The 13,246-nt window shown below is 35.1% G+C and overlaps 1 protein-coding gene across 2 annotated transcripts; it reads left to right on the top strand.

The window, feature by feature from the left end:
• Positions 1-3,060: 3,060 nt before the first annotated feature.
• Positions 3,061-11,944, top strand: LOC115982673 (putative potassium transporter 12). Of its 2 annotated transcripts, none has more exons than XM_031105340.1 (9): positions 3,061-3,798; positions 5,397-5,625; positions 5,720-5,968; positions 7,800-7,850; positions 8,342-8,602; positions 9,543-9,595; positions 9,696-9,810; positions 9,945-10,199; positions 10,689-11,944. In XM_031105340.1, the coding sequence occupies exons 1-9, from the start codon at positions 3,535-3,537 to the stop codon at positions 11,735-11,737; spliced, it is 2,526 nt and encodes an 841-aa protein (XP_030961200.1). In that variant the 5' UTR covers positions 3,061-3,534; the 3' UTR covers positions 11,738-11,944. The 2 variants fall into 2 exon arrangements, with proteins under 2 accessions (XP_030961200.1, XP_030961201.1); XM_031105341.1 differs by having other exon boundaries at positions 9,945-10,100.
• Positions 11,945-13,246: the final 1,302 nt, after the last annotated feature.

Consider the following 13,246-nt stretch of genomic DNA (forward strand, 5'->3'; position numbering starts at 1 on the left):
TGCGTACATTACACAAGTTGTAACTAGTTTCAATATAGGGGGAAGCTTAAAAAATGAAATTTAAAAAATCAAACCTAATCCATTCTAATTTTGTATCAAGTGTACCAAATTAAAATTCATACTTTACTAAATCATATAAATTTTTTAAAAGTATTAAGAAAGATTCAAAAGAGAAATGATATGTCCACAATATTTTCACAACATTTTTACAACAAATCTTAAGTGGCAAATTATTACTAGTTGTTATTGTAAAAAAGTAATCTTGGTGTTAGGTTCAAATTTGAACCAATAATAACTAACCACCTATGATTTGTTGTGAAAATGTTATAAAAATGTTATGGACGTAACATCTCTCGATTCAAAAACAAATAATAATGAATGTTAAATTTATATAAAATGCTTTATATGTATAATATTGTAATTATCTTAAAATACGCACATGCATATACATTATTTACAACCTAAGGATATATATATATATATATATATATATATCCAAAATAGAAAATTTTAAATATCTACTTTTCTGCGTTGTTTTAAAAACCAAATCGGATCGATTAGTTCAACTGGTTGAACTAGGAATCGAACATGGAACCAGTTCGGTAAAAACCGAAAAAACTATCAAGAAATAGGTCAAGAACCGAGAACCAATCCCTTTTCTGGTTCTTTGACCGTTCCAATTTTTAAAACCATACTTTTCTATACTTAGAGAGAGGAAAAAAAAAAGAAAAGAAAAAAAGAAGCTTATTACCTAATTGAAAGTGATTTAACAATAAGACCAATTAAAAGCACGAAGGTAAATTAGACAAAAAAATGAGACTAAATTAGGGTACAAGTTCAGGCAGGTTAAAATGAGACTAATCAAAAGGACACTTTTGTTTATAGGTGATTTTAACTTTATTTATATATATTTGTTTTGCTTCTTCTGTGAAATTGATTATTAAACTAATAGAGTATTGGAATTAATAATTGGATTAAAAACTTAAGAATTTATGTGTTATTCAACTTTGATCTCTAACTGTTTTTTTTGTTTTTTTTTTTTTTTTTTTGGGGGGGGGGGGGGGGGGTTCATTTATATTGAATAGAAATATGGAAAAAGTGGTTAGAAAGTATGTTTACAGTTTTTATATTTTTTTAATGTTATAAAATACAGGTCATTTTTAGTTGACTTGAACATTCAAAGTCTAGATAAGAGTCATAAAAATAACAACCCATTTTAATCTAACAAGTTTCTAACCTAAACCCGATTGAGTCAAACCCAAATACAATTGGCTTGACTAATTTGTCAGGTCTACACACCCTCACACTGACACACAAACTATAATTACTAGTATTTACAACATAAAAATTGTTACACGTTTTATAAGAAAAATAATGGTAAAATATAAAAAATACTATGAGTTTTGAAAAATGCTCCTCCTGCTTCCTTCTCCGTAGACAAGTGGTTGGAAATAAGAAAAGGCTTAAAGGAACATGAAGCTTTTAAACGGAATTATGTGTCATTTGTGCTTAGGAAGCAAACATAATATTTTTGAAAATTTTTGTTCCTGTAAGTGCTCAGAACAATGGTGCCTTATCCTTCCAACTAAGCCCAAACAATAGAATTTCTTGAAGGAGAGAGTGAGAAAACACTTCCAAGTGCAATTCTAAACTAAATCCTGACGAATAACCAATGAGACTAGAGTGATAGAGAAGTGAAGTATAAGTAATGATTGAGAAAAATGCTCTCCTTTGGTAAGTTTGATGATTGGTTTCTTATATATGAATGTTCCAAATTCAAAACTTCCTTCTTTTTCTTTTTTCTATTTTTTATTTTTTATTTTTTTAATATTCCAGAAAAAAGCCCTCTCTTTGTAGGAGGTTCCCTCCCTTTTATATCCTCCCTTCTTTCATCATAACCCTCCACTTGTAAGTCTTTAAACATTTTTCAGGATACTTGTCCCATCACAACTCTACTAAAGGTGGTAGAAGGGGTTGCTAGTTGTGAATTTACTGTTTAGGTGTCATTTCTACATTAATGCAACTGATATGGTTGGTATGAAGCATTCAATGTGGAGGTGGGAAGTATATCTTTCATGAAACTTCTTGCCACGTCCATTGCTCCTTCCTCGGTCCCTCCTTCTCTTCCTGGGCCTTCGTTAGATACTAACTATATTTCTGCTTCCATCCTCGGGCAGGTGGGTTCCTCGGATCTTACTCATCTCCTCGAGCTAGTTTATACAAGTTTTTCCTTAGTCTAATCCTCTCTGCTCCTCGGACCCCCCACAATTACTATCTCACATTAGCCCAATACTCAAGAAAGAGAGCTAAGTTTTATGCAATCTGTCCCAAAACCTTAAGCTAATTGGAAATAGTAAATTCAATCACTTAACCACATAAATTTAACAACCTCCATCATTTGTGGGCTCAAACTACTTTTTAATATGCGAAGATATGGATCGAAATTAGCTTATGCTTTGATATTGTGTTAAATTACCGATACTCTCAAAAAGTTAAACTATTGAAAAATTGTAAATTTAATCACATAATTCTAACACAGGCCACTATGTGGCGGTTAAAAAAAAAAAAAAAACCATTCACATGTGTTATTTAATTAAGTCAAATTACTCATTAAAAATGTCAATATGACTAAGTATATATGATTTTTTTTTTTAACATTGTGTAGCATAAAAATTCCTGCAACTCAGATAGTATAAAAACCTTTTCTCAAGAGTAATCCCCAAATTTTTATTTTTATTTTTTATAATGAAATAATTCCCAAATTTACTGACAAGGAATACTTGAAATAATAAAGATAATTTATGCTAATAATAATAATAACAAAGATATTACTGCGCACCCTTAACGCAATGGTCACTTCACAAGTATTAAGTACTTATAGGGTGTGAGATGTAATAATCAAGGTTCAAATCTCCAAAAAATACTTTACACACATTTACATTTGCGTTAGACTAGAGTAAAATTTACATCTTACCTAAATAAATAATAATAATAAAGATACCAATTAAAACTTCATTAAACTCCTGACCAACTCAAGTCAAAGGAATTACGGCTCAGTTGAGCAAGTGACCTAAAATTACTGAGAACAAATGGAGAAAGAAATTGACCAACCAGAGCTATTTATGTCTGAGTCTCAACCAGTAGCCAATGGAGAAAAGAGCTGTGTCATAAGGAAAAGGTTTTTATTTAAACTTCAACACCAGTCCTGGCCAGTTCAGTGCTAAGGAGTTGGGACTATGGTTGTTTCTATGTCCCAAACAGCCAACAGCCAGAAATTGTGAGACACAATTCATTTGAATAAACAATGAGAGGTTGCAGCAATTTGCTTGCAAATTTGTGCATCAATAGCAAATTTTTGTTCAGGTTTTATAAGAAAATCTTTTAATGTTTACTAGTTCTGTGGATTAGTACTGAAGGGTGAAGCACTTGAGCCAAGTGGATATCGTTTTTTTTTTTTTTTGGGTACAAAAGCTGTGATTTTTGAAGTGTTTTTGTACAAAAGCTGTGATTTTGGGAGGTGGGATTGGTGGAAATATGGAAGAACATGATGGGATTGAAGAGAGCAGTGTGAGGTTGACGGGTAGTAGTGTTAATGGTAGTGGTGGTGGCAGTGACTCCAGGTGGGTTGATGGTAGTGAAGTGGATTCAGAGTCACCTCCATGGTCACTGCTTGATGAAAGTGAGACCAGAGAAGGGCAAGGACCTTTAAGGAGGAGGCTAGTGAAGAAGGCCAGGAGAGTGGACTCTTTTGATGTTGAAGCCATGGAGATTGCAGGAGATCATGGCCACCATACCAAGGTATCATATACTTGCTGTTGTTTCAAATTGTGTACTATCTTATTGGCAATTTGAAGAAACCTGTTTATCCATTTTTTACTAAATACTGGTGGTCATTAGAAAATAATACTTGTGGCTGACTCTGTGTTGAAGATCTATAGCAGACTCCAAAATTTTGGTACTAAGGTTTGATTGTTGTTGTTGTACTTGTGCTAATTTTGTACCATCTTATTGGCAATTTAGAGATACCCATTTATCCATTTTTACTTTATACTTGTGCTAATTAGAAAAGAAATAAATGTGGCCAATTCTGTGTTGAAGATCCATAGCTGGCCCAAATTTTTGGTGCTAAGGGCCTAAGGCTTTATTGTTGTTGTACTTGTGCTAATTAGTTGTGCCATGTGATATTTATGTTCAAATTCATCAGCACGGTTCTTCTCAAAAAAAAAAAAAAATTCATCAACACGGTCTTACATTTTATGAAATAGGGGTAGAATATATTATGGGAGTTTGGAATAAAGTTAATGCTTTAATCAAGAAAAGTATCTTAAGAGTGATTTTCTTTCATTTTTTAAAGAAAAAAAATCTGACTTTTCAAATTGTGTACTATCTTATTGGCAATTTGGAGAAACCTGTTATCCATTTTTACTAAAATCTGTGGTAAATTGGTAATTAGTGGTTTCATGTGATGTTTATTTTCAAATTATCAACAGGGTCTTAGATTTTATGAAATTAGGGGCAGAAAATATAATGGGACTTTGAAATTAAAATAATTGTTTAATAAAAGGAAAAGATTGAACTTTCTGTTAAACAGTTTTATCCTTAAAGTAGGGTATTGGCATAGAGTAGTAGCCGTAAATTGAAAAAGATAAACGGAGTGGTTAAGTTGAGTGACCTCAAGTACCTCCTATCATCATGTTAGCAGGCTTTAACAGATTTGCTTTATGATGCACTCGGTGTTGGGGACTTAAAAGAGTTATCTTGAAATGTGGGAGGACTTAAATTGTAGGCAAGAGCAGTCAATCTGGCTTTGCGTTGCCCATCTGGTGGAGTTTTTGACTATTGTTCTTTTAAGTGAAACCTCAGGCATTGGTTCCTCAGTGGGTAGGTGTTATTATGGTCATGTCCATGTAGGGTCTTCCATGGACTAGTCACCCCCTATCCTTTTTTAGGTAAAAAAAGATGAAGCGAAACACTAGTTAAGTGAACATTTAGAAGATGGCAGCACTAGCAGCGAGACAACTTGTATATATTAGTGAAGGTGGTATACTGTTAAAATCCAGATGTAGCAAGAAACTCTTACATTACATATTAGTGTCCTATTCTATGATGAGTGTGAAACAACTTAGGAAGTTCTCATAATTTAGTGTCTTTATCACTTCAAAATTGACATTCCATGTGAAGAGCGCAAGGCTTCAGAGGCAGTTGAGAAGGAATAAGCTTCAACAGTCCCAACTGCAAGTCTACAAGGAGAAAGCCCTCATAAATTACACATGCACACACACACTATCATCAACCCACAGCCAGAAATACTTTACTTGATCCTGTAACAAAGAATTTACATGTCAATGTAATGGACTGTTCCTCTTATACTAAGTCTATTGCTCGCAATGAATCAGGATATCTCCATGTGGCACACTATCACATTAGCTTTTCAGACACTTGGTGTGGTATATGGCAACTTGGGTACAAGTCCTTTATATGTCTTTGCTGATGTGTTCAGCAAGGTTACCATCAAGTCCGATGTTGACATCTTGGGGGCTTTATCACTAGTGATGTACACAATTGCTCTTCTTCCTCTGGCAAAATATGTTTTTGTGGTACTCAAAGCCAATGATAATGGGGAAGGTAAGTGTTCTCTATTTTTAGTTACTGTCTCCTTTTATTTGCTGTCATCTGGTAGAGCATGTGATTGTTAATAAATTTATGGTTTCAATTGTAGGAGGGACATTTGCGCTGTACTCACTGATTTGCAGGTATGCAAATGTTAATATGCTGCCTAATCGCCAGACAGCTGATGAACAAATATCAAGTTTTCGACTCAAACTGCCCACTCCAGAGTTGGAAAGGGCTTTAAAGATAAAAGACTCGTTGGAAAAAAGATCATCCTTGAAAACGTTTCTCTTGCTAGTGGTTCTTATGGGTACTTCAATGATTATAGGAGATGGCATTCTAACCCCAGCAATATCAGGTACATTGTTGCATATATATATATATAAAGATTAGGCACTGATACTAATATTCCTATTACTGAGGAAATTCCATTAGAAATACCTAAATTCTACCAGATGTATCGTACCACTAGGTATTTCATATTGTAATTACACAGTTTGTTTAGCCCAGAAAGGATTCATGTTTTAGTCTTTTATGAAAATATGTATTCATTAGTTTTGAATTAAATAAAAAGAGTCAAGATAAGAAGTAGTTCCATATTTTACAAAATTTGACAAACCCAAAAAAGAAGAAGAAAAAAGCTATCTCTCTAGTGCACCTCACCCAAGGTTCACTTCGCTAGGTCAATTCATGCTTCGTTGCCTTCCCCGCTTACTATTTACAGTTCGCTGTTTTTTTTTAAAATAAGCCCCCACAATAGTATATTATCTTCTGCTGGGTCTTTACTTCTGCATACCAGGGTTTGGTCCTTTGACCATTCTACCTATGTGATGAAATCTGTGTCTGTAGTTTTGTTTGCTGAGCTGTGCCAATTTCCTCTGCTTTGGAATTATCTAGATATCATAAAGTTTTTCCACCTACCCAACTTTTCAGCCTAGGGTCTCTTTGCTTGCAGACAAAGTCATGCATGTATAAATTTTTTTTTTTTTTTGATAAGTAAAAAAGATTCATTGATATCAAAGAGAGAGAGACACCCAAGTAAACAGGGAGAATACAGGGGTGAACAAAACAAAAACGAATATTACAAAAGTCAAGTAAATCCAAAATAGAAGAAAAAAGTTGGTTTCTCCACACAGAGAACCAGTCAAGTAAGGTTTGGAAAAATAGAAGCTTGAGATTAGGCACGGAACGCTCAATGTCTTCAAAACACCTACTATTTCTCTCCTTCCAAATACACCACATCAAACAAGGAGGAACGACCTTCCAAATATCTCCATTACGATGACGACCAAAACGACCTTGCCAGCAAGCAAAAAGCCCAACAACAGACATTGGCATGACCCAACAAACTCCAAATAAACCAAAAACCATATCCCACAGCTCCGAAGCAACCGGGCAATGAAGGAATAGATGGTCAACACTTTCATTATTACACTTGCATATATAACACCAATCCAAAATGCAAACCTTTCTTTTCCTTAAATTGTCAATTGTCAGACATTTCCCCAAGGCTGTGGCCCATACAAAGAAAGCCACTCTAGAGTCATGCATGTATAATTGCGTTCTTATAATCTATTTAGGACTACATTGACACTGCCACTTCTATCCTAGTTGTATATTCTATAGGCTTGAAAATATGAAGATAAGCAGATGCTTGCCTGGAGTGAGTTGGTTGCATATTTTTCTGATATTGTTAAACTCCTTGCCCATAGTTATCTTACTTTTAGCTTCCATGTTTTGTTTCATGGGCAAAGAATGTTTGCTCCTTCAGAAGGAGCAGAAAGCTTGCCTTAAAGGGGTGCAGAGCTATCTATTTGGAGATAACATATTTGGTGCTGTAGGGACACAGGCTTTCTTGACTTGATTGAGTTAACCAATATCTCTTTCATCTAGCATCATATATGTTTGAAACTGGAATATCCATACTAGAACCTTGCAACAATGGGCCTTGTTATATTTTATATGAGATATGTACTAACCATGATTAGCAGCCAGTGTTCCTTATAGCCGGAACAGAGACTTTCTTGACTTGTCCAAGTCGATTATTGGAACTTTCTATTCACTGTCTTATTTCTTTGAAGTGAAATATCCTTATACTACACTCCTCAATTTGCAATAATTTGCGCTATCACTTTTGATAGGTGACATTAACTGCCTGAGGTTACACTAATGTATATTTCTTGTTGCAGTGATGTCTGCTGTGAGTGGTCTGGAGGATGAAATAGAAGGAATTAGTACAAGTGGGTATCTTTGTTTTCACTTTAAGTATTTAAGATTTGTTTATTACCAGGATTTCAAGTGAAGGAACTGAGAGCAGGTCTGTTGTGTGATACTGAGTTTTTATGTTTCCTTATGATATCTCATCAATCATAAAGAACTTTCTAAATGCATCAATTTTTTGGAGGAGATTGATTTGTTGGACATTTTTCCTTGGAGCAGCATGACTTCTACAGTGACGTCTTTTGTTATATCTCTTTAAGATATAAATTTGATGCCTGTCAACATGGATCATTTAGTGACCACACTGCATTAAGCTGGACTGCCTGAACAATCTAATTAGTCACCGCATTACATGATACAGCTTTAAGACTAATTAGCGTTTGCATTTTGAACCATCTGATTGATGCATTTTCTTTTTCTATAGACTATAGCTAAGGAAGAGATGTGGGTGACAGACCAATATTAGCATTTTGAACAGGATAGTTTATAATCTGATTGGTTTCTTTTTCAGGTGGTGTAGTTGTTATTTCAATCGTGATCCTTGTGTGTTTGTTTAGCATACAGCAGTTTGGGACTGGTAAAGTTGGTTTCCTGTTTGCTCCTGTACTTGCTTTGTGGTTCTTTTCTCTGGGATCTATTGGAATATACAATATAGTCAAGTATGATATTACTATTGTAAGGGCATTCAACCCAGTTTATATCTATTTATTCTTCAAGAAGAACAGCACAGATGCATGGTCAGCTCTTGGTGGTTGTGTTCTATGCATTACAGGTACATCTCACCTTCATATCCTTAACTGAACTGGAAAATTTTTATCAATATCTGTGCCAACCAGCAGAGATTTTCAGATCCTCCCTAATAGAGATAAGATTCTACCTACTTTGTTTTTAAAATATCCTAACCTCATCAGCTGCATGTTTTTTTTAAAAAAATACCCGTGTTTCTATAGAAGTGGAAACCCTGAAATCATTGCATCATCCAAAATCTTAGGTTTAAATGTTCCATTTAACTCTAGTTTGATAGGATGTAAATGTTAAGGAGCTTGTATAACAACTGTGACAAACAGAACCAGTAATTAAGTCAAACAATCTGATGGCTGTATCATATTTTTTTTTTAGGAGGGGGGTGGGGGGGAGGGCTTTAAAATTTAGTATTTTGTGCATCTCTGGTTTTCTGTTTATCTCTCACACTGCCACCACTACAAGGCGGGATGGGGCAGGGGGAAGGGCTTACAATTTTGCTCAACTCTAGTATGGAGCAAGATCAGGATAAGTAGATATCTATGGCTGGGAGGGCAGGGTGAGTTATGCATCCTGGCCTGTCCCACTTTGCCCCATTGCCATTTCTTGGCTATGATGCCTAAAGTTCATAATAGTTGGTTTGACCTAAACTGGAGGGGTATTTTATTTTGTAAGTTAAAAACCTATCTCACCAAGGGCTTTCTGAGATGATCTGCTGGCTAATAAGTATGCTGAATTATTTTTCTTTTCTTGATAGGTGTTTTCACCTAATTTGGTGGTTTTAACGTGCTGGTAGATATCATGAAAGAATAAGCCTTTTCTGGAAATTTTTAATGAACTTTTAATAAATCCAACGAATGATAGCTTCCATGTCAGAATGAGAAATGGCCTTTTGTTCTTCCTTTTTTCAATTTGTCCCATAAACTTGCAGAAAGGAGCCTCTTTGTTGACATTTCTTGATGTTGTTGCAGGAGCGGAAGCAATGTTTGCTGATCTAGGCCATTTTTCTGTACGAGCCATACAGGTATGTTTCTGCACTACCTCAATTTTATTTCTTCCTTGAATAACTTCATGGATTTGCTTTAATGGAAGGTTATTGTAATTAATCCATGCTACTTACACAGATTGCCTTTACTTGTGTGGTGTTTCCCTGTCTTCTCTTGGCTTACATGGGCCAAGCTGCTTATCTGATGAAATCGCCTGAATCTGCAGAAAGTATATTCTATGCCTCTGTGCCAGGTGACACTTTCTAATGACATGGCTTCTTATATTTGTCCAAATTACAATAATATTTTATGTTATATTCAAGAGAAATGTGTTTATATTTAGCACTCATATTGACACTTCTGCTCTTGGAACTTGGGAACAAACAGATGCTATATTCTGGCCAGTTTTTGTGTTAGCAACCCTTGCTGCCATGATTGCCAGCCAAGCAATGATATCTGCTACATTTTCATGCGTAAAGCAATCAATGGCTCTCGGATGCTTTCCAAGGCTGAAGATCGTTCACACCTCAAGAAAGCGAATGGGTCAAATTTACATCCCTGTAATGAATTGGTTTTTAATGATCATGTGCATAGTTGTAGTTGCTATCTTTCAGAGCACCACAGATATCGCCAATGCATATGGTTAAGTATCTTCCTCCTCTTCTTCTTCTTGGGAAGTGTCTTTTAAGAAAATATTAGAAGGTTTTATACAGAAGTTCTACACTGCATTATGCCTTTTCAATCGATTTACATATTCTAATGTTTTTCATCCAATATATTGTGAAAATAATCTGTGTATGTTTGAGACCTGGAGGTCAGTGGTTATTGCTGGAATTACAGCATATGCTTATCTTTTCACTCTGCATGTGATGCTTCACTGCTAGACATTCTCTTTTCATTTCCTCAATAAATTGTGTCATTTTGTGTTGACCTTTCCATGGTACTAAATGGCTGAATTGCATATAGGTTGATGATGGCAAATAATCCCTTGAATCCCAAAGTCCTTGATCTACTATTGGACAGGACCATTAATGTTTATTTATTAACAACATAGGGAATTTTTAGTTCACACATACGAACACTATCCTATGGAAGTAATGTCTACTAAAACCATTTAATTTGTTCTTGCAGGCATAGCTGAAGTTGGTGTCATGCTTGTGAGCACCTCCTTGGTTACACTTGTAATGCTTCTAATCTGGCAGAAGAACCTGTTTTTGGCTCTGTGTTTCCCACTTGTTTTTGGATCGGTAGAGCTCATCTACTTGTTAGCTGTGCTATCTAAAACCAAAGAGGGTGGTTGGCTTCCACTTGTTTTTGCTACTTGCTTCCTCTGTGTGATGTACATTTGGAACTATGGGAGTGTGTTGAAATACCGGAGTCAAGTCAGGGAGAAGATATCCATGGACTTCATGCTTGAACTGGGTTCAACCCTTGGGACTGTAAGAGTCCCAGGAATTGGATTGCTTTACAATGAGCTTGTCCAGGGGATTCCCTCCATCTTTGGGCAGTTCTTACTGAGCCTTCCAGCTATCCACTCTACAATAGTGTTTGTTTGCATTAAATATGTCCCAATCCCAGTGGTTCCTCAAGAGGAAAGGTTTTTGTTTCGAAGAGTTTGCCCAAAAGACTACCATATGTTCCGTTGTGTTGCTCGATACGGTTACAAAGATGTCCGGAAGGAAGACCATCATGCATTTGAGCAACTTTTGATTGAAAGCCTAGAGAAATTCTTAAGAAGGGAGGCTCAAGATCTTGCGTTGGAGAGCAATTTAAATGAGTTGGAGTTTGATAGCGTTTCAGTGAGGTCAAGGGATTCTGGAGCCCCTGGTGTTGATGGGAATGGTGAGCTTAGGATTCCATTGATGCAGGATCGAAGATTGGAAGAAACAGGAACTTCTATCTCAGAAGTTTCCTCGGAATTGCTATCAAGTGTCATGTCACAGGATGAAGACCCAAGTCTGGAGTATGAGCTTTCAGCTCTTCGAGAGGCAATGGATTCTGGATTTACTTATATGCTGGCCCACGGAGATGTGAAGGCAAAGAAAAACTCATTTTTCATTAAGAAATTGGTTATAAATTACTTCTATGGATTCATGAGGAGGAACTGTAGAGCAGGTACTGCAAACATGAGAACACCTCACATGAATATCATTCGAGTGGGAATGACATATATGGTGTAATCTGTTTGTCATGTTTTAGAAACTGCCTTATTCAATGACTTTGTATCCCATTGCTATCTCTATGCTGGAATCTTGATAAAGTTTTTTGAAACAAAACTAGGAATGATAAAATCTTACCATGGTATTGGCTTCCTGTTGTAACTTTGAGAATCAATTATAGGTTTCTTTTGTCTTCAATGCACATTCTCTTCTATCTTCTCTTACCCATTCTGTGATGTTTGATGTCAAGAATATATTGGTACAAGAATGCTAGAAGTTCTATTCTTATCAGATCTCTTTGTTGCCTTTGGATATTTCCACTTACTGTCTTGAGTCTTAGTTGTTACTTGTTAGTGCTGTGTTGTGGTAATGTTGTTTTGATTGCTGGTTTGGTTGTGTGGTATTGCATTGTTCTGGTATTTTTGCTGGATTGTTGTACTTTTTTTTTTTGTACTTAATATTCCCTTGCTATTAATAATATTTATCTCTCTCTCTCTCTCTCTCTCACACACACACACACATATCACATGCAGTAATTGTATTCCTATTATCTGGGGATTATACTGAACTTTTGCCTAACATGGAGTGAGAACACACTAGAACAAAAAGCCCGTGCTTATCTTTTGTGCTTTACCTTAGCTTTGAACATTTGCACCAACTCATATAAAATAGCATAAAGTTCAAAATATGGCTAATGAAGCCTAAAAATCACTCACATTAGATCGTGAACCATTTGTGCAAAATGAGATTTTGTTATGATGATTGTGTAAATGTACAAGTCATTGTAGCTTATTCAAAAAAAATTTGTATTATTTCTTTGCGCTTTCTGAGAGTGAAGAAAGAGAGTGAATGATAGTTGTTATGTGTGAAGAGAAAAAGACGAATAAAAAAATCAAGAAAATTTTGATATTTTAATAAAATAGAGTATATAATAGATAATTAGATGTAAGTGTTTTGAAAAATTGTTAGTTTAAATAGAAAGAAAAGTAGGTTCTTTTTCTGAAATAAACAATAATTTTTGCACAAATTGATGTGAATGTTAAAAACTTTTTATTCCATTTTCAAACATTTTGGACTTAGGTTTAGTATGGTTGAGATTATTTTCACGGTTGAGATTATTTTCACACAACAAACTCAAAATAAGCTGATCCAAATGCATACTTACATATCTCCAACTTCACAGTTGTGTAGTAACTTGTAAATAGTAAGCTTCTCCAGTATGGAACAAGTCATGCTCAGGGTTATTCATCAGAAAAAGAAAAAGAAAATCATGCACATTGTTTATTGCACTATCTCTCTCTTGCTAGTGGTGCTGGCAATTACATTTCTTTACCACCACATATTAGTTGTTGGGCCAATTTTGGATGCTTTTCTTTTAGCAAGAAATGCAAAAGTAGCAGCAACCTTTTTGACTTTATTTCCTTTCAAGGACTTTGATTCTTTTAAATTATCAGCATTAAAATAATAATAATAATAAATAAATAAATAAAATAGGCAGACATTTGCTTTAAGATGTACGCTGCTGGGGAG

Source organism: Quercus lobata, chromosome 3 (genome assembly GCF_001633185.2).
Source record: "Quercus lobata isolate SW786 chromosome 3, ValleyOak3.0 Primary Assembly, whole genome shotgun sequence".
NCBI classification, from domain to species: domain Eukaryota; kingdom Viridiplantae; phylum Streptophyta; class Magnoliopsida; order Fagales; family Fagaceae; genus Quercus; species Quercus lobata.